The sequence below is a fragment of the Oncorhynchus clarkii genome, chromosome 28 (genome assembly GCF_045791955.1).
Source record: "Oncorhynchus clarkii lewisi isolate Uvic-CL-2024 chromosome 28, UVic_Ocla_1.0, whole genome shotgun sequence".
In the NCBI taxonomy this organism is placed as follows: Eukaryota; Metazoa; Chordata; class Actinopteri; order Salmoniformes; family Salmonidae; genus Oncorhynchus; species Oncorhynchus clarkii.
This window is the reverse complement of record NC_092174.1, coordinates 48,085,562-48,112,620: the sequence shown is the minus strand read 5'-3', so window position 1 is coordinate 48,112,620 and position 27,059 is coordinate 48,085,562. Positions and strand designations below refer to the sequence as shown.

At 47.7% G+C, this 27,059-nt stretch overlaps 1 protein-coding gene across 2 annotated transcripts in view; it reads left to right on the top strand.

The window, feature by feature from the left end:
- Positions 1 to 26,078, top strand: part of LOC139387401 (NDC1 transmembrane nucleoporin) — a 53,386-nt gene extending 27,308 nt beyond the window's left edge. Inside the window, exons 9-18 of one of the 2 annotated variants that reach the window (XM_071133554.1) lie at positions 6,232 to 6,324; positions 7,709 to 7,790; positions 12,624 to 12,791; positions 15,080 to 15,355; positions 16,854 to 16,966; positions 17,089 to 17,139; positions 19,004 to 19,067; positions 19,158 to 19,258; positions 19,820 to 19,980; positions 25,608 to 26,078. In XM_071133554.1, coding sequence (XP_070989655.1) covers positions 6,232 to 6,324; positions 7,709 to 7,790; positions 12,624 to 12,791; positions 15,080 to 15,355; positions 16,854 to 16,966; positions 17,089 to 17,139; positions 19,004 to 19,067; positions 19,158 to 19,258; positions 19,820 to 19,980; positions 25,608 to 25,671 — 1,173 coding nt within the window. In that variant the 3' untranslated portion in view covers positions 25,672 to 26,078. The remainder of the gene's footprint in view (positions 1 to 6,231; positions 6,325 to 7,708; positions 7,791 to 12,623; positions 12,792 to 15,079; positions 15,356 to 16,853; positions 16,967 to 17,088; positions 17,140 to 19,003; positions 19,068 to 19,157; positions 19,259 to 19,819; positions 19,981 to 25,607) is intronic. The other variant, XM_071133553.1, reaches the window with a different exon arrangement.
- The last annotated feature ends 981 nt before the right edge of the window (positions 26,079 to 27,059 follow it).

Below are 27,059 nucleotides of genomic sequence, written 5' to 3'. Positions count from 1 at the left end.
CTTGGAAGGCAGCCACAGTTCGTCCTTTATTTAAAGGGGGAGATCAAGCTGATCCTAACTGTTATAGGCCTATTTCTATTTTGCCCTGTTTATCAAAAGTGTTGGGAAAAACTTGTCAATTATCAACTGACTGGCTTTCTTGATGTCTATAGTATTCTCTCTGGTGTGCAATCCGGTTTCAGCTCAGGTAATGGATGTGTCACTGCAACCCTTAAAGGTCCTCAATGATGTCACCATTGACCTTGATTCTAAGCAATGTTGTGCTGCTATTTTTATTGACTTGGCCAAAGCTTTTGATACGGTTGACCATTCCATTCTGGTGGGCCGGTTAAGGAGTATTGGTGTCTCTGAAGGGTCTTTAGCCTGGTTTGCTAACTACCTCTCTCAAATAGTGCAGTGTATAAAGTCAGAACATCTGCTGTCTCAGCCACGACCTGTCACTAAGGGAGTACCCCAAGGCTCAATCCTTGGCCCCACTCTGTTCTCAATTTACATCAACAACATAGCTCAGGCAGTAGGAAGCTCTCTCATCCATTTATATGCAGTTGACACAGTCTTATACTCAGCTGGCCCCTCCCCGGATTTTGTGTTGAATGCTCTACAACAAAGCTTTCTTAGTGTCCAACAACCTTTCTCTGCCCTTAACCTTGTTCTGAACACCTCCAAAACTAAGGTCATGTGGTTTGGTAAGAAGACTGCCCCTCTCCCCACAGGTGTTATTACTACCTCTGAGGGTTTAGAGCTTGAGGTAGTCACCTCATACAAGTACTTTGGTGTATGGCTAGATGGTACACAGTCCTTCTCTCAGCACATATCAAACCTGCAGGCTAAAGTTAAATCTAGACTTGGTTTCCTCAATCGTAATCGCTCCTCTTTCACCCCAGCTGCCAAACTAACCCTGATTCAGATGCTAGATTACGGAGACATCATTTATAGATCAACAGGTAAGGGTGCTCTCTCGCGGCTAGATGTTCTTTACCATTCGGCCATCATATTTGCCACCAATGCTCCTTATAGGATACATCACTGCACTCTATACTCCTGGTCATCTCTGTATACCCGTCGCAAGACCCACTGGTTGATGCTTATTTATAAAACCCTCTTAGGCCTCACTCCCCCCTACCTGAGATATCTACTGCAGCCCTCATCCTCCACATCCAACACCCGTTCTGCCAGTCACATTCTGTTAAAGGTCCCCAAAGCACACATCCATGGGTCACTCCTTTTCAGTTTGCTGCAGCTAGCGACTGGAACGACCTGCAATAAACACTCAAACTGGACAGTTTTATCTCAATCTCTTTATTCAAAGACTCAATCATGGACACTCTTACTGACAGTTGTGGCTGCTTTGTGTGATGTATTGTTGTCTCTACGTTCTTGACCTTTGTGCTGTTATCTGTGACCAATAATGTTTATACCATGTTGTCATCTTGTGTTGATGCCATGTTATGTTGTTGTCTTGGGTCTTTTTCTGTAGTGGTGTCTCTCGTGTCTGTGTGTTTTGTCCTATATGTGTATTATTAACCCCAGCCCCGTCCCCGCAGGAGACCTTTTGGCCGTCATTGTAAATAAGAATAAATTCTTAACTGACTTGCCTAGTTAAATAAAAAACATGGCTGTCTAGCAACATGATCATATTTAGAGTTAGCAATCTCCAGCTAAGTGTTTTGAGTTCCCACTTCCTCAGGGGGTGAATAATACAGACAACCGATATACACAAAGATGTCCATAAAATACATCTAATAATTCTGGACCCTATTTTGACAGGTTGTACATTTGTTTTTAAATATAAATCGTACATTCTCTGGATGTGTTCGATGACATCGGCTACAGTCTCCGTTGTCTTACTTGGCACTGGAAAACCATTTGTCTGTCTATTGTTGATGGTATTCAAAAAGAAGGCTAGCTACGAAAATACATCTAGCATTCATCTAGGCTAGCCTTGAAAAGGAGTCTGTCGTTGAGAGGGGGCACGTCTTACTTTGAGATGTAAAAATAATTATTCAAATGACAGGCCTACTTTGAATGCGGTGTAATTGTAAGGAATTGCTAAATGATATTATAATAGAGATTTAAATACATGTCATAACAACCAAATGGAGCGTGTTACTAAATCACATTACAGTTTCACATGTGCCAAATACAACCGGTGTAGACCTCACTGGGACATGATCCTAAACAGACTAGCAGCAGGGTATTAGCTGACCTTACTGGGAAATGATCCTAAACAGACTAGCAGCAGGGTATTAGCTGACCTTACTGGGAAATGATCCTAAACAGACTAGCAGCAGGGTATTAGCTGACCTTACTGGGAAATGATCCTAAACAGACTAGCAGCAGGGTATTAGCTGACCTTACTGGGAAATGATCCTAAACAGACTAGCAGCAGGGTATTAGCTGACCTTACTGGGAAATGATCCTAAACAGACTAGCAGCAGGGTATTAGCTGACCTTACTGGGAAATGATCCTAAACAGACTAGCAGCAGGGTATTAGCTGACCTTACTGGGACATGATCCTAAACAGACTAGCAGCAGGGTATTAGCTGACCTTACTGGGAAATGATCCTAAACAGACTAGCAGCAGGGTATTAGCTGACCTCACTGGGAAATGATCCTAAACAGACTAGCAGCAGGGTATTAGCTGACCTTACTGGGAAATGATCATAAACAGACTAGCAGCAGGGTATTAGCTGACCTTACTGGGAAATGATCATAAACAGACTAGCAGCAGGGTATTAGCTGACCTTAGTGGGAAATGATCATAAACAGACTAGCAGCAGGGTATTAGCTGACCTTAGTGGGAAATGATCCTAAACAGACTAGCAGCAGGGTATTAGCTGACCTTACTGGGAAATGATCATAAACAGACTAGCAGCAGGGTATTAGCTGACCTTACTGGGACATGATCATAAACAGACTAGCAGCAGGGTATTAGCTGAGCGTATATGGGAAATGATCATAAACAGACTAGCAGCAGGGTATTAGCTGAGCGTATATGGGAAATGATCATGAACAGACTAGCAGCAGGGTATTAGCTGAGCGTATATGGGAAATGATCATAAACAGACTAGCAGCAGGGTATTAGCTGAGCGTATATGGGAAATGATCATGAACAGACTAGCAGCAGGGTATTAGCTGAGTGAAAATGAGAAATGCTTATAATTAACTGTAGCAGCTTCAATGCCATACAACTCTCCTTCCGTGGCCTCCAACTTCTCTTAAACGCTAGTAAAACTAAATGCATGCTCTTCAACCGATCGCTACCCGCCCACCCGACTAGCATCACTACTCTGGACGGTTCTGACTTAGAATATGTGGACAACTATAAATACCTAGGTGTCTGGTTAGACTGTAAACTCTCCTTCCAGACTCACATTAAACATCTCCAATCCAAAGTTAAATCTAGAATTGGCTTCCTATTTCGCAACAAAGCCTCTCACTCATGCTGCCAAAACTGACCATCCTACCGATCCTTGACTTCGGCGATGTCATTTAGAAAATACCCTCTACTCAGCAAATTGGATGTAGTCTATCACAGTGCTATCCGTTTTGTCACCAAAACCCCATATGCCTCCCACCACTGCGACCTGTATGCTGTCTCTGGTCCTCGCTTCATATTCGTCGCCAAACCCACTGGCTCCAGGTCATCTACAAGTCTTTGCTTGGTAAAGCCCCGCCTTATCTCAACTCGCTGGTCACCATAGCAACACCCACCCGTAGCACGCGCTCCAGCAGGTATATTTCACTGGTCACCCCCAAAGCCAACACCTTCTTCGGAACGAACTGCAAAAATCACTGAAGCTGGAGTCTTATATCTCCCTCTCTAACTTTAAGCATCAGCTGTCTGAGCAGCTTACCGATCAAACCAGTCAGTCCATCATGTTGCATACTAACAACACAGAGGACATTAACACGGACACTAACAACACAGGACGTTAACACGGTCACTGGAGACCGCTGTCCCAACTGGACTAGATTCACTAACAACATAGAGGACATTAATACATTCACTAACAACGACCGCTGGACAAGATACACTAACAACACAGAGGACGTTAACACGGTCACTGCTGTCCCAACTGGACTAGATAGATAAGTACATCTGCTGATACAATGTACTTTGTATTTAGTGGTCCAACAGCACAAGGAACGAGTGAATGTTAGAGCACATTCTTCTTGGACATGAGCGTTCTGAAGCACCAGCCAGAGGGAAGCTTCTAGAACTGCAGGTGTAGAGGGTGGGAGGGGTCACCAACGACAGCCAGTGGCTTGGACTGACTCCCTGCTTCTCCACCAGTCTAGTCCTGGACTGACTCTCTGCTTCTCTACCAGTCTAGTCCTGGACTGACTCCCTGCTTCTCTACCAGTCTAGTCCAGGACTGACTCCCTGCTTCTCTACCAGTCTAGTCCTGGACTGACTCCCTGCTTCTCTACCAGTCTAGTCCTGGACTGACTCCCTGCTTCTCTACCAGTCTAGTCCTGGACTGACTCCCTGCTTCTCTACCAGTCTAGTCCAGGACTGACCTACCTGCTTCTCTACCAGTCTAGTCCAGGACTGACCTACCTGCTTCTCTATCAGTCTAGTCCAGGACTGACCTACCTGCTTCTCTACCAGTCTAGTCCTGGACTGACCTACCTCTTCTCTACCAGTCTAGTCCTGTACTGACCTACCTGCTTCTCTACCAGTCTAGTCCTGTACTGACCTACCTGCTTCTCCACCAGTCTAGTCCTGGACTGACTCCCTGCTTCTCTACCAGTCTAGTCCTGGACTGACTCCCTGCTTCTCTACCAGTCTAGTCCTGGACTGACTCCCTGCTTCTCCACCAGTCTAGTCCTGGACTGACTTACCTGCTTCTCTACCAGTCTAGTCCTGGACTGACTCCCTGCTTCTCTACCAGTCTAGTCCTGGACTGACTCCCTGCTTCTCTACCAAATCAAAATCAAATTTATTTATATAGCCCTTCGTACATCAGCTGATATCTCAAAGTGCTGTACAGAAACCCAGCCTAAAACCCCAAACAGCAAGCAATGCAGGTGTAGAAGCACGGTGGCTAGGAAAAACTCCCTAGAAAGGCCAAAACCTAGGAAGAAACCTAGCCTGGTTCCTCTCTATGTGGGGTGGCCAGTCCTCTTCTGGCTGTGCCGGGTGGAGATTATAACAGAACATGGTCAAGATGTTCAAATGTTCATAAATGACCAGCATGGTCGAATAATAATAAGGCAGAACAGTTGAAACTGGAGCAGCAGCACAGTCAGGTGGACTGGGGACAGCAAGGAGTCATCATGTCAGGTATTCCTGGGGCATGGTCCTAGGGCTCAGGTCCTCCGAGAGAGAGAAAGAAAGAGAGAATTAGAGAGAGCATATGTGGGATGGCCAGTCCTCTTCTGGCTGTGCCGGGTGGAGATTATAACAGAACATGGCCAAGATGTTCAAATGTTCATAAATGACCAGCATGGTCGAATAATAATAAGGCAGAACAGTTGAAAGAAACTGGAGCAGCAGCACGGCCAGGTGGACTGGTGACAGCAAGGAGTCATCATGTCAGGTAGTCCTGGGGCATGGTCCTAGGGCTCAGGTCCTCCGAGAGAGAGAAAGAGAGAATTAGAGAACGCACACTTAGATTCACACAGGACACCGAATAGGACAGGAGAAGTACTCCAGATATAACAAACTGACCCTAGCCCCCCGACACATAAACTACTGCAGCATAAATACTGGAGGCTGAGACAGGAGGGGTCAGGAGACACTGTGGCCCCATCCGAGGACACCCCCGGACAGGGCCAAACAGGAAGGATATAACCCCACCCACTTTGCTAAAGCACAGCCCCCAGTCTAGTCCAGGACTGACCTACCTGCTTCTCTACCAGTCTAGTCCAGGACTGACCTACCTGCTTCTCTACCAGTCTAGTCCTGGACTGACCTACCTGCTTCTCTACCAGTCTAGTCCTGGACTGACCTACCTGCTTCTCTACCAGTCTAGTCCTGGACTGACTCCCTGCTTCTCTACCAGTCTAGTCCTGGACTGACCTACCTGCTTCTCTACCAGTCTAGTCCTGGACTGACCTACCTGCCTCTCCACCAGTCTCTGCTAATCATTTCCTCTCTCTGGCTGCAGTTCGATTCCCAACCGTTGTTCTCTCGGAAGTGTGCACTTCTAACCTTTCTGCTTAGTACCGTAGACAAGATCATTCCACAAGGAGTCTGATTTGATAATGATTATTTCTTGCAGGTTTACAGTTTCCCTGTCCAGTCCACGTTCACAGAGGACGCCCACCAGTGCCTGCCCAAAGTTATCACTGGCACGCAACCAATGATACTGAAGGTAAGCATTTCACACCAATTTACAATGGAAACATTACAGGATCATCAGCGTTCCCTGTTACGAGTAACTTTGAACAAAGGAAAACACAATCAAAGCCTCTGTTCCTAGCCCTCTGGTTAACTCTACCTCTGTCCTGTCAGTTCCTAGCCCTCTGGTTAACTCTACCTCTGTCCTGTCAGTTCCCAGCCCTCTGGTTAACTCTACCTCTGTCCTGTCAGTTCCTAGCCCTCTGGTTAACTCTACCTCTGTCCTGTCAGTTCCTAGCCCTCTGGTTAACTCTACCTCTGTCCTGTCAGTTCCTAGCCCTCTGGTTAACTCTACCTCTGTCCTGTCAGTTCCTAGCCCTCTGGTTAACTCTACCTCTGTCCTGTCAGTTCCTAGCCCTCTGGTTAACTCTACCTCTGTCCTGTCAGTTCCTAGCCCTCTGGTTAACTCTACCTCTGTCCTGTCAGTTCCTAGCCCTCCGGTTAACTCTACCTCTGTCCTGTCAGTTCCTAGCCCTCTGGTTAACTCTACCTCTGTCCTGTCAGTTCCTAGCCCTCTGGTTAACTCTACCTCTGTCCTGTCAGTTCCTAGCCCTCTGGTTAACTCTTCCTCTGTCCTCTGTCCTGTCAGTTCCTAGCCCTCTGGTTAACTCTACCTCTGTTCTGTGTCCTGTCAGTTCCTAGCCCTCTGGTTATCTCTACCTCTGTCCTGTCAGTTCCTAGCCCTCTGGTTAACTCTACCTCTGTCCTGTCAGTTCCTAGCCCTCTGGTTAACTCTACCTCTGTCCTGTCAGTTCCTAGCCCTCCGGTTAACTCTACTTCTGTCCTGTCAGTTCCTAGCCCTCTGGTTAACTCTACCTCTGTCCTGTCAGGTCCTAGCCCTCTGGTTAACTCTACCTCTGTCCTGTCAGTTCCTAGCCCTCTGGTTAACTCTACCTCTGTCCTGTCAGTTCCTAGCCCTCTGGTTAACTCTACCTCTGTCCTGTCAGTTCCTAGCCCTCCGGTTAACTCTACCTCTGTCCTGTCAGTTCCTAGCCCTCTGGTTAACTCTACCTCTGTCCTGTCAGGTCCTAGCCCTCTGGTTAACTCTACCTCTGTCCTGTCAGTTCCTAGCCCTCTGGTTAACTCTACCTCTGTCCTGTCAGTTCTTAGCCCTCTGGTTAACTCTACCTCTGTCCTGTCAGTTCCTAGCCCTCTGGTTAACTCTACCTCTGTCCTGTCAGTTCCTAGCCCTCTGGTTAACTCTACCTCTGTCCTGTCAGTTCCTAGCCCTCCGGTTAACTCTACCTCTGTTCTGTGTACTGTCAGTTCCTAGCCCTCCGGTTAACTCTACCGCTGTTCTATGTACTGTCAGTTCCTAGCCCTCCGGTTAACTCTACCGCTGTTCTGTGTCCTGTCAGTTCCTAGCCCTCCAGGACCTGGCTCTGCTGTCTCAACATTCTCCTTCTAGACGTCTGGAGGTGTTCAGTCTCAGCCAACCAGGTGACCCCCGCTGCTCTGCCTGCATAAATACATCTAATGGATATTTATACTTTCACATTACAGAATGACTTCATGTGTCTCATTACTAACAGTAAAACAATAAGAGCACTGTCTACACTGTTGACATTGGAAATGTCTCGGAAACATCAACTGACTCTGCAGTGTGCATAATGTTCTTCTGTCTGGTAGCCCCAGGGCAATGTTCCCTGGTAGTCCCGGGGCAATGTTCCCTGGTAGTCCCGGGGCAATGTTCCCTGGTAGTCCCGGGGCAATGTTCCCTGGTAGTCCCGGGGCAATGTTCCCTGGTAGTAGCGTCCATAGCCACAGTCGCCCATTTCTGACTATTTTAAACCTAACCTTAAATTACCCCCGAGTCGATCTCTCGTGTTCCCGTGGAAATCTAATTAGTTGAATAAATTCCCCTTTTTAAGATATCTGGTTAAACTATAGATACAGAGCCTTCAGAAAGTATTCACACCCCTCGACTTATTCCACATTTTCTTGTTACAGCCTGAATTCAAAATGGATTAAATCAACAACAAAAATTCTACCCACAATAACCCCATAATGACAAGGTGAAAACATGTTTTTAGAAATTGACGCATTTATTGAAAATGAAATACAGAAACCTTATTTACGTAAGTATTCACAAATCTGAGTCAATACTTTGTAGAAGCACCTTTTTGACGGCGATTCACAGCTTTGAGTCATCTTGGAATTTGTCTGTATCAGCTTTGAGTCGTCTTGGAATTTGTCTGTATCAGCTTTGAGTCGTCTTGGAATTTGTCTGTATCAGCTTTGAGTCGTCTTGGAATTTGTCTGTATCAGCTTTGAGTCGTCTTGGAATTTGTCTGTATCAGCTTTGAGTCGTCTTGGAATTTGTCTGTATCAGCTTTGAGTCGTCTTGGAATTTGTCTGTATCAGCTTTGAGTCGTCTTGGAATTTGTCTGTATCAGCTTTGAGTCGTCTTGGAATTTGTCTGTATCAGCTTTGCACATCTGGATTTAAGGATTTTTTTTTTTTTTTTTTTTTTTAAGGATAAAGCAAAGCAGTGTGACAAAAACACAGAGTTACACATAAACAAACGTACAGTCAATAACACAATAGAAAAATCTTTATATGGAGTAAGTTTGGAGAGGTAAGGCAATAAATAGGCCACAGTGGTGAAATAATTACAATTTAGCAATTAATCACTGGAGTGATAGATGTGGTGGAGCGCTTGCTACTATAGTGACCTACTCCCATGAAGCCCAGATTGGTGAAGTGCTGTAGAGACTGTTGTCCTTCTGGCAAGTTCTCCCATCTCAGCCAAGGAACTGTGTAGTTCTGTCAGAGTGGTCATTGGGTTCTTGGTCACCTCCCTGATCAAGGTGCTTCTTGCCCGTTTGGTCAGTCTTTTGGTGGAGTCTCTGGGTAGTTCCATGTTTTTTTCTTGGAGACCACTGTTCTCTTGGAAACATTCAACACTCTAGAAATTGTTTTATACCCTTCCCCAGATATATGCCTGATCACAACTCTATCTCAGAGATCTATGGACAGGTCCTTGGACTGGTATAATTTCTACTCTGACATGCACTGTCAACTGTGGGACTTTATATAGACGGGTGTGTTTCTAAATATTATGGGGTATTGTGTGTAGATTTTGAATGCAGGCTGTAACACTACAAAATGTGGACCAAGACAAGGGGTATGAATACTTTCTAAACATGGGCTGAGCCTCAATCCACTGCATCCGTCGATGTCGGCCTTCCGCATCTGAGGTCAAAGGTGGCAGAGTTACAGAGGTGTTTGTTAGACCAGAGGACATCCCCAAAATGGGTCTTCTCACAAAAATGTCTGTAGTGTTCAAATGTTTTGGCCTACAAACTATTAATATTATTATAATAACAACTACGAACGAACTAATATGTCTCTCACGGACACAATGCTGTTCTCAGTTTTGCTCTCCGACCCCTAAGTATCACAGGACTTGTTTTGAAGGTAACCCGGTGAATGGGGGCAATTCCACGTCAAATAGACGGTGCTAATTCCACGTCAAATAGACGGCGCTAATTCCACGTCAAATAGACGGTGCTAATTCCACGTCAAATAGACGGCGCTAATTCCACGTCAAATAGACGGTGCTAATTCCACGTCAAATAGACGGTGCTAATTCCGCGTCAAATAGACGGCGCTAATTCCGCGTCAAATAGAGACGGTGCTAATTCCGCGTCAAATAGAGACGGTGCTAATTCCACGTCAAATAGAGACGGTGCTAATTCCACGTCAAATAGAGACGGTGCTAATTCCACGTCAAATAGAGACGGTGCTAATTCCACGTCAAATAGAGACGGTGCTAATTCCACGTCAAATAGAGACGGTGCTAATTCCACGTCAAATAGACGGTGCTAATTCCACGTCAAATAGACGGTGCTAATTCCGCGTCAAATAGACGGCGCTAATTCCGCGTCAAATAGAGACGGTGCTAATTCCGCGTCAAATAGAGACGGTGCTAATTCCACGTCAAATAGAGACGGTGCTAATTCCACGTCAAATAGAGACGGTGCTAATTCCACGTCAAATAGAGACGGTGCTAATTCCGCGTCAAATAGAGACGGTGCTAATTCCGCGTCAAATAGAGACGGTGCTAATTCCGCGTCAAATAGAGACGGTGCTAATTCCGCGTCAAATAGAGACGGTGCTAATTCCGCGTCAAATAGAGACGGTGCTAATTCCGCGTCAAATAGAGACGGTGCTAATTCCGCGTCAAATAGAGACGGTGCTAATTCCGCGTCAAATAGAGACGGTGCTAATTCCGCGTCAAATAGAGACGGTGCTAATTCCGCGTCAAATAGAGACGGTGCTAATTCCGCGTCAAATAGAGACGGTGCTAATTCCGCGTCAAATAGAGACGGTGCTAATTCCGCGTCAAATAGAGACGGTGCTAATTCCACGGTAAAAAAAAGGCCTTGTACTCTGTCATTTTTTTAAACCACTTAAATCACAAACACTTATCAAAACAGTATCGTGTTTTTTTTTTTTAAACACAATGAAAAGGACAATTAAAGCATTTAAGACGTTGCATGTGTACTGTTAGGTTCTATTTCTGAGTAAAACACTGAAAGCTTAATCAAGGTTTTTTTCTCCCAGAGGGTCAATCCAGGTGTATTAAGACAACAAAAACATTCACACAAGAACTAACATTTAACCCTTCCTCCTGGGCTGAGTCTCCTCCTACACATCTGTACAAACATTTGATCTTTACTGCTAAGCAGGACACTAAGAGATAGGGGACACAAACTTTTATTCCTCCCTTTAAATGACCTGACCTCAACCCCCCCCAATCACTAATCTATGGCTCTCTCTCCTCATCAATGCCTGCCACATGTAATCGCTTCCTCCTTCATCACTAATCTATGGCTCTCTCTCCTCATCAATGCCTGCCACATGTAATTGCTTCCTCCTTCATCACTAATCTATGGCTCTCTCTCCTCATCAATGCCTGCCACATGTAATCGCTTCCTCCTTCATCACTAATCTATGGCTCTCTCTCCTCATCAATGCCACATGCGATCTCTTTCACTCAGTGACATAAGTATTATTACACATTCTGAGAACCCAACAGTACTGATTTAAAAAAAAACATAAACACAACATGTGAAGTGTTGGTCCCATGTTTTCCCCTGAAGTTAAAGATACCAGAAATGTTCCAAAAGCGTATTTCTCTAATGTTGTGCATAATGTTTTTTTACATCCCTGTTATTTAACTTTTCTCTTCAAGATAATCCATCCACCTTACAGGTGTCATCAATACGCTAATTAAACAGCATGATGATTACACAGGTGAACCTTGAGCTGCGGACAAAAGGCCACTTAAAAATGTGCAGTTTTGTCACACATCACAATGCCATAGATTTCTCAAGTTTTGAAGGAGCGTGCGATTGTCATGCCGACTACAGGAATGTCCACAAGAGTTGTTTCCAGATAATTGTGTTAATTTCTCTACCATAAGCCGCCTCCAACATCGTTTTAGAGAATTTGACAGTATGTCCAAACGGCCTCACAACCACAGACCACGTGTAACCACGCCAGCCAAGGACCTCCACTTTTTCACCTGTGGAACGTCACCAGACAGCTGATAAAACTTAGTATTTCTGTCTGTAATAAAGCCCTTTTTTGGGAAGAAATAATTCTGATTGACTGGGTGAACCTATGCACTCCCAGGCCCACCCATAGGCTGCGCCCCTGCCTAGTCATGTGAAATCCAGCCTAAATAATTTATTTAAATTGAAGATTTAAAAGATTAAAATTATTTAGAAAGTAAAATCATTAGACTTGTTCCGTGTTGGGTTTGATATTTTAGTGCAGTGTAGAACACCATATTACCATACATATTAGATCTTATGTATACAAACAGGCCAGTATACATTCTGTTTCTTTAGACCTGAAATAAATCATGGATTAAATGAGGTTTCAGTGGCTTGTTTGCGTGGAGGCCTGGCGATGCTAAACCATGTTTGTTAATTAACAGTCCATTACTGTGAGACCGGCAGTCATTTCTATGGCGACAAAATGCTGACACAATTTCATGACTACCACAGCCATAGGAGTTACTTAAACACTTCCTTGTGATTTTATTTAATGTTTTTCAATGTTATTCACTTTCTAAGGACAAATGCAATGTTTCATCATATAATTGTGTATATATATATTGTTGCAAATTTGAGTCATTTATGAATTTTAACGATATAGCCAATTTTGACTTTGGGGATGTAGTGTCTAGAGAAATGTTGCCCGTTCTGTATGTAATTCCTGGAAGGTAACTTTTCCTTTGTCGTTCTGTGTTTTCCCCAGGCGGTCACCCTCACATCTGGACGGCCCTGAGTAAGGAGTGTCTGTCTCTGTTGTCTGACCTGACTGAGCGGCTGGTAGCCCACCATGACACTGTAGCTACTAACGGACGGGCCAAGTCCCAGTCTACAGGAAGCAACAAGCGGTCCACCACCTCCTCGGAAGGCTCCGGTAGCTACAACGCTCTGTCTCTCTCTCTGAAGAACATTATTACGCTGCATTCAGAAAATGTTCAGACTTTGTCCCATATTTCATTACAGCCTTATTCTGAAATGGAATTAAGTTGTTGTTCCCTTCAAATCTACACACAATACCCCCTGATGACGTCACAATACCCCCTGATGACGTCACAATACCCCCTGATGACGTCACAATACCCCCGATGACGTCACGATACCCCCATAATGACGTCACGATACCCCCATAATGACGTCACGATACCCCCATAATGACGTCACTATACCCCCATAATGACGTCACAATACCCCCGATGACGTCACGATACCCCCATAATGACGTCACGATACCCCCATAATGACGTCACGATACCCCCATAATGACAAACAAAAGCAGGTCTTTAGAAATGTTAAACTTTATTACAAAAAAATAAAAAATAGAAATCACATTTATATGAGACCCTTTACTCAGTACTTTGTTGAAGCACCTTTGGCAGCGATTACAGCATCAAGTTTTCTTGGGTATGACGCTACAAGCTTGGTACACCTGTATTTGGGGGAGTTTCTCCCATTCTTCTCTGCAGATCCTCTCAAGCTCTGTCAGGTTGGATGGGGAACGTTGCTGCACAGCTATTTTCAGGTCTCTCCAGAGATGTTCGATCGGGTTCAAGTCTGGGCTCTGACTGGGCCACTCAAGGACATTGAGACTTGTCCCGGAGCCACTCCTGCGTTGTCTTGGCTGTGTGCTTCGGGTCGTTGTCCTGATGGAAGGTGAACCTTCACCCCAGTCTGAGGTCCTGAGCACTCTGTACTTTGCTCCGTTCATCTTTCCCCGCGATCCTGATTAGTCTCCCAGTCCCTGCCTCTGAAAAACATCCCCACAGCATGATGCTGCCACCACCATGCTGCACCGTAGGGATGGTGCCAGGTTTCCTCCATTTCTCTGTTTGGCTGGGTGGCCAGCTCTAGGAAGAGTCTTGGTGGTTCCAAACTTCTTCCATTTAAGAATGATGGAGGCCACTGTGTTCTTGGGGACCTTCAATGCTGCAGATTGTTGGTACCCTTCCCCAGATCTGTGCCTCGTTACAATCCTGTCTCGGAGCTGTACAGACGATCCCTTCGACCTCATGGCTTGGTTTCTGATCTGACAGGCACTGTCAACTGTGGAACCTTATATAGACAGGTGTGTGTCTTTCCAAATCATGTCCAGTCAATTGAATTTACCACCGGTGGACTCCAATCAAGTTGTAGAAACATCTCAAGGATGATCAATGGAAACAGGATGCATCTGAGATCAATTTCGAGTCTCATAGCAAAGAGTCTAAATACTTACATTTATTTACATCTGTTTTTTATTTTTAATAGATTTGAAAACAATTCTAAACCTGTTTTTGTGATTTTGGAGTATTGTGATGTCATTTTGGAGTGTTGTGATGTCATTTTGGAGTGTTGTGATGTCGTTTTGGAGTGTTGTGATGTCATTATGGGGTGTTGTGATGTCATCATGGGGTGTTGTGTGTAGATTGAGGATTTTTTTTTTTTTACGTAATGTTACAAAATGTGTAAGAAGTAAAGGTTGAATACGCTGTGGTATCTGTGTATAGTACAAGTGTATTATGTTAAACATTTTCCCAGGTTGGTAAATCCCATTCAGTAGATTAATGAAAACATATACAGTAAAAATATATATATTTATTTTTCTATATTTAAGCAATAAGTCACCTCGGGGGGGGTGTGTGGTATATGGCCAATATACCACGACTAAGGGTTGTTCTTAAGCACGACGCAACACGGAGTGCCTGGATACAGCCCTTAGCCGTGGTATATTGGCCATATACCACAAACCCTTGAGGTGCCTTATTGCTGTTATAAACTGGTTACCAATGTCATTGGAGCAGTAAAAATAAATGTTGTCATAGGGTCTGATATACCACACCTGTCAGCCAATCAGCGTTCAGGGCTCGATCCACCCAGTTTATAATCATGTTTACATTCTAGAGAACATTCTGAACCAACGTCAAACCGTGGTCAGCCAATCAGCATTCAGGGCTCTAACCATGGTCAGTGGTCAGCCTATCATGGGATGTGCAACTTTTTTGTTTTACAGCCTTGGATTAACACAGTCCTCTAATCAACTGCTCATCAAGACCTTGATTAGTCAGCGGTGTTAGTGCCCTGCCTGCTCACTCTATCTCCCCAGAACCAGGGTTGCGGTCAGTTCACCTTTTTTAATAGTATGTAAGTCCTTTAAAAACACCCCTCTGATTCCCTCTATTCCTCCAGTAACTTCTGTCGGTATGGAGGATATGAAGACTCCTCGGCCCAGCGCCCTGATCAGAACCCCTGGCTCAGTGTTCTTACGTTCCTCTGTCGGGGCGGGGCTGCGAACTCCCCTGACCACCCCCTTTACCCCGGACCTAGACAGCCCCTTCTCCTCCCCCGCCCTGCGGCGGCTCACTGGCCCCCTGGAGCCTCAGGGGGCCCTGTCCCCCGGCTTCAGCTCCATCCAGAGCCCTCACGTCATGAGGAGGGGCCCCAAACTCTGGTCTGCTTCTACAGGTGAGGGACAGCCCAGGGGCCACACATGGCTGATTTTACCGATGGACTAGTCGTATTTCACTATACTGCTTTTGCTACTATGAGCCATGGGACTGCATCGTATGAGTGGTATCATATTTAATCACTTTCATTATTTGTAAATATTGCATCCCCCATCTCATATGTACTGTATTCTAAACTATACCACTGTATCTTAGTCCAATGCTGCGTTTTTATTGTATATATATATATATGCACACACACATACTTAATCCATTCCTTACCTAGATTTACGTGTATTTTGGGTATATGTTGTGAAACTGTAACACGGAACCAAAGCCGTCTGCGCGCGTGCGCCATCGTGCATATTTATTTTGTCCCCCGACACCAAACGTGATCATGACACGCAGGTTAAAATAGCAAAACAAACTCTGAACCAATTACATTCATTTGGGGACAGGTCGAAAAGCGTTAAATATTTATGGCAATTTAGCTAGTTAGCTTGCACTTGCTAGCAAATTTGTCCTATTTAGCTAGCCTACTGTTGCTAGCTAATTTGTCCTGGGATATAAACATTGAGTTGTTATTTTTACCTGAAATGCACAAGGTCCTCTACTCCCGACAGTTAATCCACACATAAAACGGCCAACCGAATCGTCTCTAGTCATCTCTCCTCCTTCCAAGCTTTTTCTTCTCTGAACTTTATATTGCAATTGTCAACTTTCATGAATTAGGTGCATTATCGCCAATGACCTCGTTCGTCTTTCAGTCACCCACGTGGGTATAACCAATGGGGAGATGGCACGTGGGTAGCAGCTTCTATAAACCAATGAGGAGATGGGAGAGGCAGGACTTGCAGCATAATCTGCGTCAAAAATAGAACTGACTTCTATTTTAGCCCTTGGCAACGCAGATGCTCGTTGGCGCGCGATAATTGAATAATATAGATTTTTAAATGTATTTTGAAACACTCGCGCACGCGAGCGGTGTAGTCAGCCTGTTAGATATTACTGCACTGTTGGAGCTAGAAACACACAAGCATTTAGTTAGATACTACTGCACTGTTGGAGCTAGAAACACAAGCATTTAGTTAGATACTACTGCACTGTTGGAGCTAGGAACACAAGCATTTAGTTAGATACTACTGCACTGTTGGAGCTAGAAACACAAGCATTTAGTTAGATACTACTGCACTGTTGGAGCTAGAAACACAAGCATTTAGCTAGGTATTACTGCACTGTTGGAGCTAGAAACACAAGCATTTAGCTAGGTATTACTGCACTGTTGGAGCTAGAAACACAAGCATTTAGCTAGGTATTACTGCACTGTTGGAGCTAGAAACACAAGCATTTTGCTACACCCACAATAACCTCTGCTAAACACTTATATGTGATCAATACAATTTGATTAGATATTATCATTCACCTTTCAGAACCATGGATTTGTTTTACCGCTGACGAGTCAACAACGGCGATGTTTATTGACCTATGAATTCAGACCATTCTCTGTTTATGTCTAGACTCCCAGCTGAACGGCAGTCCTCCGCCATCTCCTGGTCCCGCCCCCAGCCCGTCCCAGGCCCAACTCAAACCCTCCTTCCTTGTTACCTTCCTACAGAACAGGAAGGACCAGGTACTACTGCCTTGCGTTTTCTAAAAATGTTCTCCCATTTGGTAGCTACTGACTAGTGATGTGGTGTATTATTTTAGCTATTATTCATTCTTTTTTATTAACTTTGTAATTGTCTCATTCAGGTTAAACATTTCTTGGCAAAGCGGATGCTGATAATGTATCTGTTTAACAAGGTAAGGGTGTGTTTACCCGCACGCTGTCTCTGGGGTGTGTTTACCCGCACGCTGTCTCTGGGGTGTGTTTACCCGCACGCTGTCTCTGGGGTGTGTTTACCCGCACGCTGTCTCTGGGGTGTGTTTACCCGCACGCTGTCTCTGGGGTGTGTTTACCCGCACGCTGTCTCTGGGGTGTGTTTACCCGCACGCTGTCTCTGGGGTGTGTTTACCCGCACGCTGTCTCTGGGGTGTGTTTACCCGCACGCTGTCCCTTGGGTGTGTTTACCTGCACGCTGTCTCTGGGGTGTGTTTACCCGCACGCTGTCCCTGGGGTGTGTTTACCTGCACGCTGTCCCTGGGGTGTGTTTACCCGCACGCTGTCTCTGGGGTGTGTTTACCCGCACGCTGTCCCTTGGGTGTGTTTACCTGCACGCTGTCTCTGGGGTGTGTTTACCTGCACGCTGTCTCTGGGGTGTGTTTACCTGCACGCTGTCTCTGGGGTGTGTTTACCCGCACGCTGTCCCTGGGGTGTGTTTACCCGCACGCTGTCCCTGGGGTGTGTTTACCCGCACGCTGTCCCTGGGGTGTGTTTACCTGCACGCTGTCTCTGGGGTGTGTTTACCCGCACGCTGTCTCTGGGGTGTGTTTACCCGCACGCTGTCTCTGGGGTGTGTTTACCCGCACGCTGTCTCTGGGGTGTGTTTACCTGCACGCTGTCTCTGGGGTGTGTTTACCTGCACGCTGTCTCTGGGGTGTGTTTACCTGCACGCTGTCTCTGGGGTGTGTTTACCTGCACGCTGTCTCTGGGGTGTGTTTACCTGCACGCTGTCTCTGGGGTGTGTTTACCTGCACGCTGTCTCTGGGGTGTGTTTACCTGCACGCTGTCTCTGGGGTGTGTTTACCCGCACGCTGTCTCTGGGGTGTGTTTACCCGTACGCTGTCCCTGGGGTGTGTTTACCCGCACGCTGTCCCTGGGGTGTGTTTACCCGCACGCTGTCCCTGGGGTGTGTTTACCCGCACGCTGTCCCTGGGGTGTGTTTACCCGCACGCTGTCCCTGGGGTGTGTTTACCCGCACGCTGTCCCTGGGGTGTGTTTACCCGCACGCTGTCCCTGGGGTGTGTTTACCCGCACGCTGTCCCTGGGGTGTGTTTACCCGCACGCTGTCCCTGGGGTGTGTTTACCCGCACGCTGTCCCTGGGGTGTGTTTACCCGCACGCTGTCCCTGGGGTGTGTTTACCCGCACGCTGTCCCTGGGGTGTGTTTACCCGCACGCTGTCCCTGGGGTGTGTTTACCCGCACGCTGTCCCCGGGGTGTGTTTACCCGCACGCTGTCTCTGGGGTGTGTTTACCTGCACGCTGTCTCTGGGGTGTGTTTACCCGCACGCTGTCTCTGGGGTGTGTTTACCCGCACGCTGTCCCTGGGGTGTGTTTACCCGCACGCTGTCCCTGGGGTGTGTTTACCCGCACGCTGTCCCTGGGGTGTGTTTACCCGCACGCTGTCCCTGGGGTGTGTTTACCTGCACGCTGTCTCTGAAGGCCCAGTTAGCCGTGGCTAACACCGTATGATTGCTGCCGTCCCAGTTAGCCGTGGCTAACACCGTGTGATTGCTGCCGTCCCAGTTAGCCGTGGCTAACACCGTGTGATTGCTGCCGTCATAGTTAGCCGTGGCTAACACCGTGTGATTGCTGCCGTCATAGTTAGCCGTGGCTAACACCGTGTGATTTCTGCCGTCCCAGTTAGCCGTGGCTAACACCGTGTGATTGCTGCCGTCATAGTTAGCCGTGGCTAACACCGTATGTTTGTTGCCGTCCCAGTTAGCCGTGGCTAACACCGTGTGATTGCTGTAGAGTTTCCTCACTCATTGTTGTCTCTCCCTGCAGCTGCCAGAAGCCTCCAGTCAGGCCCTGTTTGCTGACAGCCAGGTTCACATATGGGCTCTGCAAGGTCTTGCATTCTTCATCAGATTTTTTGCAAAAAACAACAGATTTTCACATTTTGTCAAGATATTGTAGCCTAATCTTCTTCCTCCTGTAGGTCTGTCTCACCTGGTGGCAGCGTCCTTCTCTGAGGACCAGTATGGAATAGTTCAGACCACCCTGCCTACCATCCTCAGTACCCTACTGCTGTTACAGGAGGTTAGACATGTCTAGTTAATTTGACAGCTTCAGACCTGCGTACTTTTCACTTAAAATGAATCTAATAATGGTACAGTATTTGCTGCTTCCCGCTGACCTGTTCTCAGCTTGTAATGTTTCACTAAATTATTTGATCGATTATGGGGGAAGGAAATCAACATGTTAGTTAGCACAAATCCATCCATACCAAGACTGCTGAGTGCCTGACTGTCTTCCTTCCTTCCTTCCTTCCCTCTCCTCACCCCCTCTCCTCTCCTCACCCCCTCTCCTCTCCTCACCCCCTCTCCTCTCCTCTCCCCCTCTCCTCTCCTCTCCCCCTCTCCTCTCCTCTCCTCACCCCCTCTCCTCTCCTCACCCCCTCTCTCTCCTCACCCCCTCCTCACCCCCTCCTCACCCCCTCCTCACCCCCTCCTCACCCCCTCCCCTCTCCTCACCCCCTCTCCTCTCCTCACCCCCTCTCCTCTCCTCACCCCCTCTCCTCTCCTCACCCCCTCTCCTCTCCTCACCCCCTCTCCTCTCCTCACCCCCTCTCCTCTCCTCACCCCCTCCCCTCTCCTCCAGGCTGTGGATCGTCACTTCAAGCTACCCCATACCTCCTCTAAACCAGGTCACTGTTCCTGCAGTATGGGAGATGACAGTTACAAGACGCTCCGCTTCGCCCTGCGATCCACCCTGAAGACCGCTGTCTACAGGATCACAGCCACTTTCGGAGGACACCTCCAGTAAGAATAGCAGATGTAGTTCAACACCACTTTAATGCGGTCCTGGACCTGAGAGATGCTATAATATGGGGGCTGGACCTGAGAGATGCTATAATATGGGGGGCTGGACCTGAGAGATGTGGTAATATGGGGGGCTGGACCTGAGAGATGCTATAATATGGGGGGCTGGACCTGAGAGATACGGTAATAAGGGGGGCTGGACCTGAGAGATACAGTAAAATGGGGGGCTGGACCTGAGAGATGTGGTAATATGGGGGGCTGGACCTGAGAGATGTGGTAATATGGGGGGCTGGACCTGAGAGATGTGCTAATATGGGGGGCTGGACCTGAGAGATGTGGTAATATGGGGGGCTGGACCTGAGAGATGTGGTAATATGGGGGGGGGGGGGGGTTAGACCTGATATACGGTAATATGGGGGGGTTAGACCTGAGAGATGTGGTAATATGGGGGGGGGGGGGGGGGGGGGGTTAGACCTGAGATACGGTAATATGGGGGGCTGGACCTGAGAGATGTGGTAATATGGGGGGCTGGACCTGAGAGATGTGGTAATATGGGGGCTGGACCTGAGAGATGTGGTAATATGGGGGCTGGACCTGAGAGATGTGGTAATATGGGGGGCTGGACCTGAGAGATGTGGTAATATGGGGGGCTGGACCTGAGAGATACGGTAATATGGGGGGCTGGACCTGAGAGATACTGTAATATGGGGGGCTGGACCTGAGAGATGTGCTAATATGGGGGGCTGGACCTGAGAGATGTGGTAATATGGGGGGCTGGACCTGAGAGATGTGGTAATATGGGGGGGGGGGGGGGGGGTTAGACCTGATATACGGTAATATGGGGGGGTTAGACCTGAGAGATGTGGTAATATGGGGGGGGGGGGGGGGGGGGTTAGACCTGAGATACGGTAATATGGGGGGCTGGACCTGAGAGATGTGGTAATATGGGGGGCTGGACCTGAGCGATGTGGTAATATGGGGGCTGGACCTGAGAGATGTGGTAATATGGGGGCTGGACCTGAGAGATGTGGTAATATGGGGGGCTGGACCTGAGAGATACGGTAATATGGGGGGCTGGACCTGAGAGATACTGTAATATGGGGGGCTGGACCTGAGAGATACTGTAATATGGGGGGCTGGACCTGAGAGATGTGGTAATATGGGGGGCTGGACCTGAGAGATGTGGTAATATGGGGGGCTGGACCTGAGAGATACGGTAATATGGGGGGTTGGACCTGAGAGATACTGTAATATGGGGGGCTGGACCTGAGAGATGTGGTAATATGGGGGGCTGGACCTGAGAGATGCTGTAATATGGGGGGCTGGACCTGAGAGATGTGGTAATATGGGGGGGTGGACCTGAGAGATGCTATAATATGGGGGGCTGGACCTGAGAGATACGGTAATATGGGGGGCTGGACCTGAGAGATACGGTAATATGGGGGGTTGGACCTGAGAGATACTGTAATATGGGGGGCTGGACCTGAGAGATGTGGTAATATGGGGGGGGGGGGGGGGGGGGGGGTTAGACCTGAGATACGGTAATATGGGGGGCTGGACCTGAGAGATGTGGTAATATGGGGGGCTGGACCTGAGCGATGTGGTAATATGGGGGCTGGACCTGAGAGATGTGGTAATATGGGGGCTGGACCTGAGAGATGTGGTAATATGGGGGGCTGGACCTGAGAGATACGGTAATATGGGGGGCTGGACCTGAGAGATACTGTAATATGGGGGGCTGGACCTGAGAGATACTGTAATATGGGGGGCTGGACCTGAGAGATGTGGTAATATGGGGGGCTGGACCTGAGAGATGTGGTAATATGGGGGGCTGGACCTGAGAGATACGGTAATATGGGGGGTTGGACCTGAGAGATACTGTAATATGGGGGGCTGGACCTGAGAGATGTGGTAATATGGGGGGCTGGACCTGAGAGATGCTGTAATATGGGGGGCTGGACCTGAGAGATGTGGTAATATGGGGGGGTGGACCTGAGAGATGCTATAATATGGGGGGCTGGACCTGAGAGATACGGTAATATGGGGGGCTGGACCTGAGAGATACGGTAATATGGGGGGTTGGACCTGAGAGATACTGTAATATGGGGGGCTGGACCTGAGAGATGTGGTAATATGGGGGCTGGACCTGAGAGATGTGGTAATATAGGGGCTGGATCTGAGAGATGCTGTAATATGGGGGGCTGGACCTGAGAGATGTGGTAATATGGGGGGCTGGACCTGAGAGATGTGGTAATATGGGGGGCTGGACCTGAGAGATGTGGTAATATGGGGGCTGGACCTGAGAGATGTGGTAATATGGGGGCTGGACCTGAGAGATGCGGTAATATGGGGGCTGGATCTGAGAGATGCTGTAATATGGGGGGCTGGACCTGAGAGATGTGGTAATATGGGGGCTGGACCTGAGAGATGCTGTAATATGGGGGCTGGACCTGAGAGATGCTGTAATATGGGGGCTGGACCTGAGAGATGCTGTAATATGGGGGCTGGACCTGAGAGATGCTTTAATATGGGGTCTGGACCTGAGAGATGCGGTAATATGGGGGCTGGACCTGAGAGATGCGGTAATATGGCGGCTGGACCTGAGAGATGCGGTAATATGGGGGCTGGACCTGAGAGATGCGGTAATATGGGGGCTGGACCTGAGAGATGCGGTAATATGGGGGCTGGACCTGAGAGATGCGGTAATATGGGGGCTGGACCTGAGAGATGCGGTAATATGGGGGCTGGACCTGAGAGATGCGTTAATATGGGGGCTGGACCTGAGAGATACAGTAATATGGAGGCTGGACCTGAGATACGGTAATATGGGGGGCTGGACCTGAGAGATACGGTAATATGGGGGCTGGACCTGAGAGATGTGGTAATATGGGGGGCTGGACCTGAGAGATGCTGTAATATGGGGGGCTGGACCTGAGAGATGTGGTAATATGGGGGGCTGGACCTGAGAGATGCTATAATATGGGGGGCTGGACCTGAGAGATGCTGTAATATGGGGGGTTGGACCTGAGAGATACTGTAATATGGGGGGCTGGACCTGAGAGATACAGTAAAATGGGGGGCTGGACCTGAGAGATGTGGTAATATGGGGGGCTGGACCTGACATGTGGTAATATGGGGGGGTTAGACCTGATATACGGTAATATGGGGGGGTTAGACCTGAGAGATGTGGTAATATGGGGAGGGTTAGACCTGAGAGATGTGGTAATATGGGGGGGTTAGACCTGAGATGCGATAATATGGGGGGGGGGTTAGACCTGAGAGATGTGGTAATATGGGGGGGTTAGACCTGAGATACAGTAATATGGGGGGCCGGACCTGAGAGATACGGTAATATGGGGTCTGGACCTGAGAGATGCGGTAATATGGGGGCTGGACCTGAGAGATGCTGTAATATGGGGGCTGGACCTGAGAGATGCTGTAATATGGGGGCTGGACCTGAGAGATGCTGTAATATGGGGGCTGGACCTGAGAGATGCTGTAATATGGGGGCTGGACCTGAGAGATGCTGTAATATGGGGGCTGGACCTGAGAGATGCTGTAATATGGGGGCTGGACCTGAGCGATGTGGTAATATGGGGGCTGGACCTGAGAGATACGGTAATATGGGGGGCTGGACCTGAGAGATGTGGTAATATGGGGTCTGGACCTGAGAGATGCGGTAATATGGGGGCTGGACCTGAGAGATGCTGTAATATGGGGGCTGGATCTGAGCGATGTGGTAATATGGGGGCTGGACCTGAGAGATACGGTAATATGGGGGTTTGGACTTGAGAGATGTGGTAATATGGGGGGCTGGACCTGAGAGATGTGGTAATATGGGGGGCTGGACCTGAGAGATGTGGTAATATGGGGGGTTGGACCTGAGAGATGTGGTAATATGGGGGGCTGGACCTGAGAGATGTGGTAATATGGGGGGCTGGACCTGAGAGATGTGGTAATATGGGGGGTTGGACCTGAGAGATGTGGTAATATGGGGGGTTGGACCTGAGAGATGTGGTAATATGGGGGGCTGGACCTGAGAGATGTGGTAATATGGGGGGCTGGACCTGAGAGATATGGTAATATGGGGGCTGGACCTGAGAGATATGGTAATATGGGGTCTGGACCTGAGAGATGCGGTAATATGGGGGCTGGACCTGAGAGATGTGGTAATATGGGGGCTGGACCTGAGTGATACGGTAATATGGGGCTGGACCTGAGAGATACGGTAATATGGGGGCTGGACCTGAGAGATACGGTTATATGGGGGCTGGACCTGAGAGATACGGTAATATGGGGGCTGGACCTGAGAGATACGGTAATATGGGGCTGGACCTGAGAGATACGGTAATATGGGGGGCTGGACCTGAGAGATGCTGTAATATGGGGGCTGGACCTGAGAGATGCTGTAATATGGGGGCTGGACCTGAGAGATGCTGTAATATGGGGGCTGGACCTGAGAGATGCTGTAATATGGGGGCTGGACCTGAGAGATGCTGTAATATGGGAGCTGGACCTGAGAGATGCTGTAATATGGGGGCTGGACCTGAGAGATGCTGTAATATGGGGGCTGGACCTGAGATGCTGTAATATGGGGGGTTGGACCTGAGAGATGCGGTAATATGGGGGGCTGGACCTGAGATACTGTAATATGGGGGGTTGGACCTGAGAGATGCGGTAATATGGGGGGCTGGACCTGAGATACTGTAATATGGGGGGTTGGACCTGAGAGATGCGGTAATATGGGGGGCTGGACCTGAGAGATGCTGTAATATGGGGGGCTGGACCTGAGATGCTGTAATATGGGGGGTTGGACCTGAGAGATGCGGTAATATGGGGGCTGGACCTGAGAGATGCTGTAATATGGGGGGCTGGACCTGAGATGCTGTAATATGGGGGGCTGGACCTGAGAGATGCGGTAATATGGGGGGCTGGACCTGAGATACTGTAATATGGGGGGTTGGACCTGAGAGATGCGGTAATATGGGGGCTGGACCTGAGAGATACTGTAATATGGGGGGCTGGACCTGAGATGCTGTAATATGGGGGGCTGGACCTGAGAGATGCGGTAATATGGGGGGTTGGACCTGAGATACGGTAATATGGACCTGAGAGATATGGTAATATGGGGGCTGGACCTGAGAGATGTGGTAATATGAGGGGCTGGACCTGAGAGATGCTGTAATATGGGGGCTGGACCTGAGAGATGCTGTAATATGGGGGCTGGACCTGAGAGATGCGGTAATATGAGGGCTGGACCTGAGAGATGCGGTAATATGGGGGGTTGGACCTGAGATACGGTAATATGGACCTGAGAGATGCGGTAATATGGGGGGCTGGACCTGAGATACTGTAATATGGGGGGTTGGACCTGAGAGATGCGGTAATATGGGGGCTGGCTGTTGAGCACACTGAGGTAGAAGCCGAACACTCAATTACACCACAGCACTTTCCTTTATAATGTTTTGGTCCCACAATGAATTGGGTCCGGTCATCTACTACTGCTATAGAATAGGTGTAATCATGTTTTGCCCTTGTAAATGTGAAGCTTAGTTTGAAAGTTTATCTTTGTCCTACTCCTGCAAACACGGATCTGATTGTCTGATTCGTGTGTCCCTGGGTTCCAGCGCTGTCCAGATGTCCGCAGAGCACCGGAAGAGACTGCAGCACTTCCTGGAGTATAAAGAGTGAAGGCGTGAGCGACATGCCCAGGACTGTGTCTGTCACTTAGCTGATGACAATGGTAGTGTGACTGAGTTGATATTGGCTGTGTGTGTGTGTGTGTGTGGCTGTGTGGCTGTGCTTGATCTTGAAAGTACCAAATTTGAATTGGTTGCCTAGACTACTGTTCGTAGGAAACGAGGTTGCTTCCAAGTTCTTGTTAGTTGGTTTTTGTTTTGTACTATACATTTTGTAATGAGCTCGCCAATAATGTTTTTGTCCTAATGACAAATTGCTTTGTTGTTTTCTGCTTTAACTGAAATGAACGGGATTGCGACATACGTCTAGGAAGTCTTTGAAAAGTCACCTCCGGCAACCTGAGTTCACGTATGATCGATGACTACATAGGGTATGAATAAAATGTTTTGTAAAAAGATGCCTTGGTCTCATTTTGGTCCATTCATATACATCTGTAGAGAAGTGTTTTGCCCAGCAGAGGGCGCTGCCACTAAGGCCACGCCAGGTACAGGGCAGCGTAATCTCTAACACCCCCTGTGACGGTTCCACTACTGTAGTAGATTATTGCCGCATGTCGCAGGAGAAAACCCGACTGAAATATGTGTACGGCTGATTCCTTGAAGGGATAATGAACTCGACAAGAGAAGAATACTTTAATAAACTAAGAACTTTTTTTTTTTAAATCTATGCTGAGGGACTCCTATTCTACATTGTCCAACATAAGATTTTAGCAATACTTTAATGACTGCTGAAACACAGTGAATTATGAAAACATTGTGTGTTGCTATCACTACACCAGGCTACTACTTACTGCTACATCGTTTAGGTCTTAATGTAGGTAACATGTTTTAATTTCCCTCAACATCTAAGTGGGGCACCTCAACATGAATATTCATAATAGTCTACATTCAGTTTGTCAACCATCTACATTATGTTTAGGTTTCATGGTCTACATGACAAACCATGCAGAAAGGTCGTAAAGATCTCCCACGTGACAGGTGTCTTCCCAGATCACCCCCTTTAGATCTATTCTCTAAAGAATGTCTGGGGTTCCCCTGTAATGGGTTCTAACCATAGGAACCCTTGTTCAGGCTATTCATGTATGTTCTATTCAACGTGAATTCATCTCCCAGTGTCTGGTGGAAAGCCGAATGAACCAGGTTTTCCTCTCGGTTTTTGCCTGTGCTTAGCTCCATTCCATAAAAAAAAAATTATCCTGAAAACCTCCCCAGTCCTTAACAATGACAAGCATACCCATAACATAATGCAGCCACTACTACGTTTGAAAATACCACACACAGAAAACAACTGAATCAAAAGACAACACACCTCTTTTAGCAGGGACATTAAAGTCTCTAGGGCGGTCTCTGCTGCCCTCTGGTGCCAGGAAGAACCATGAC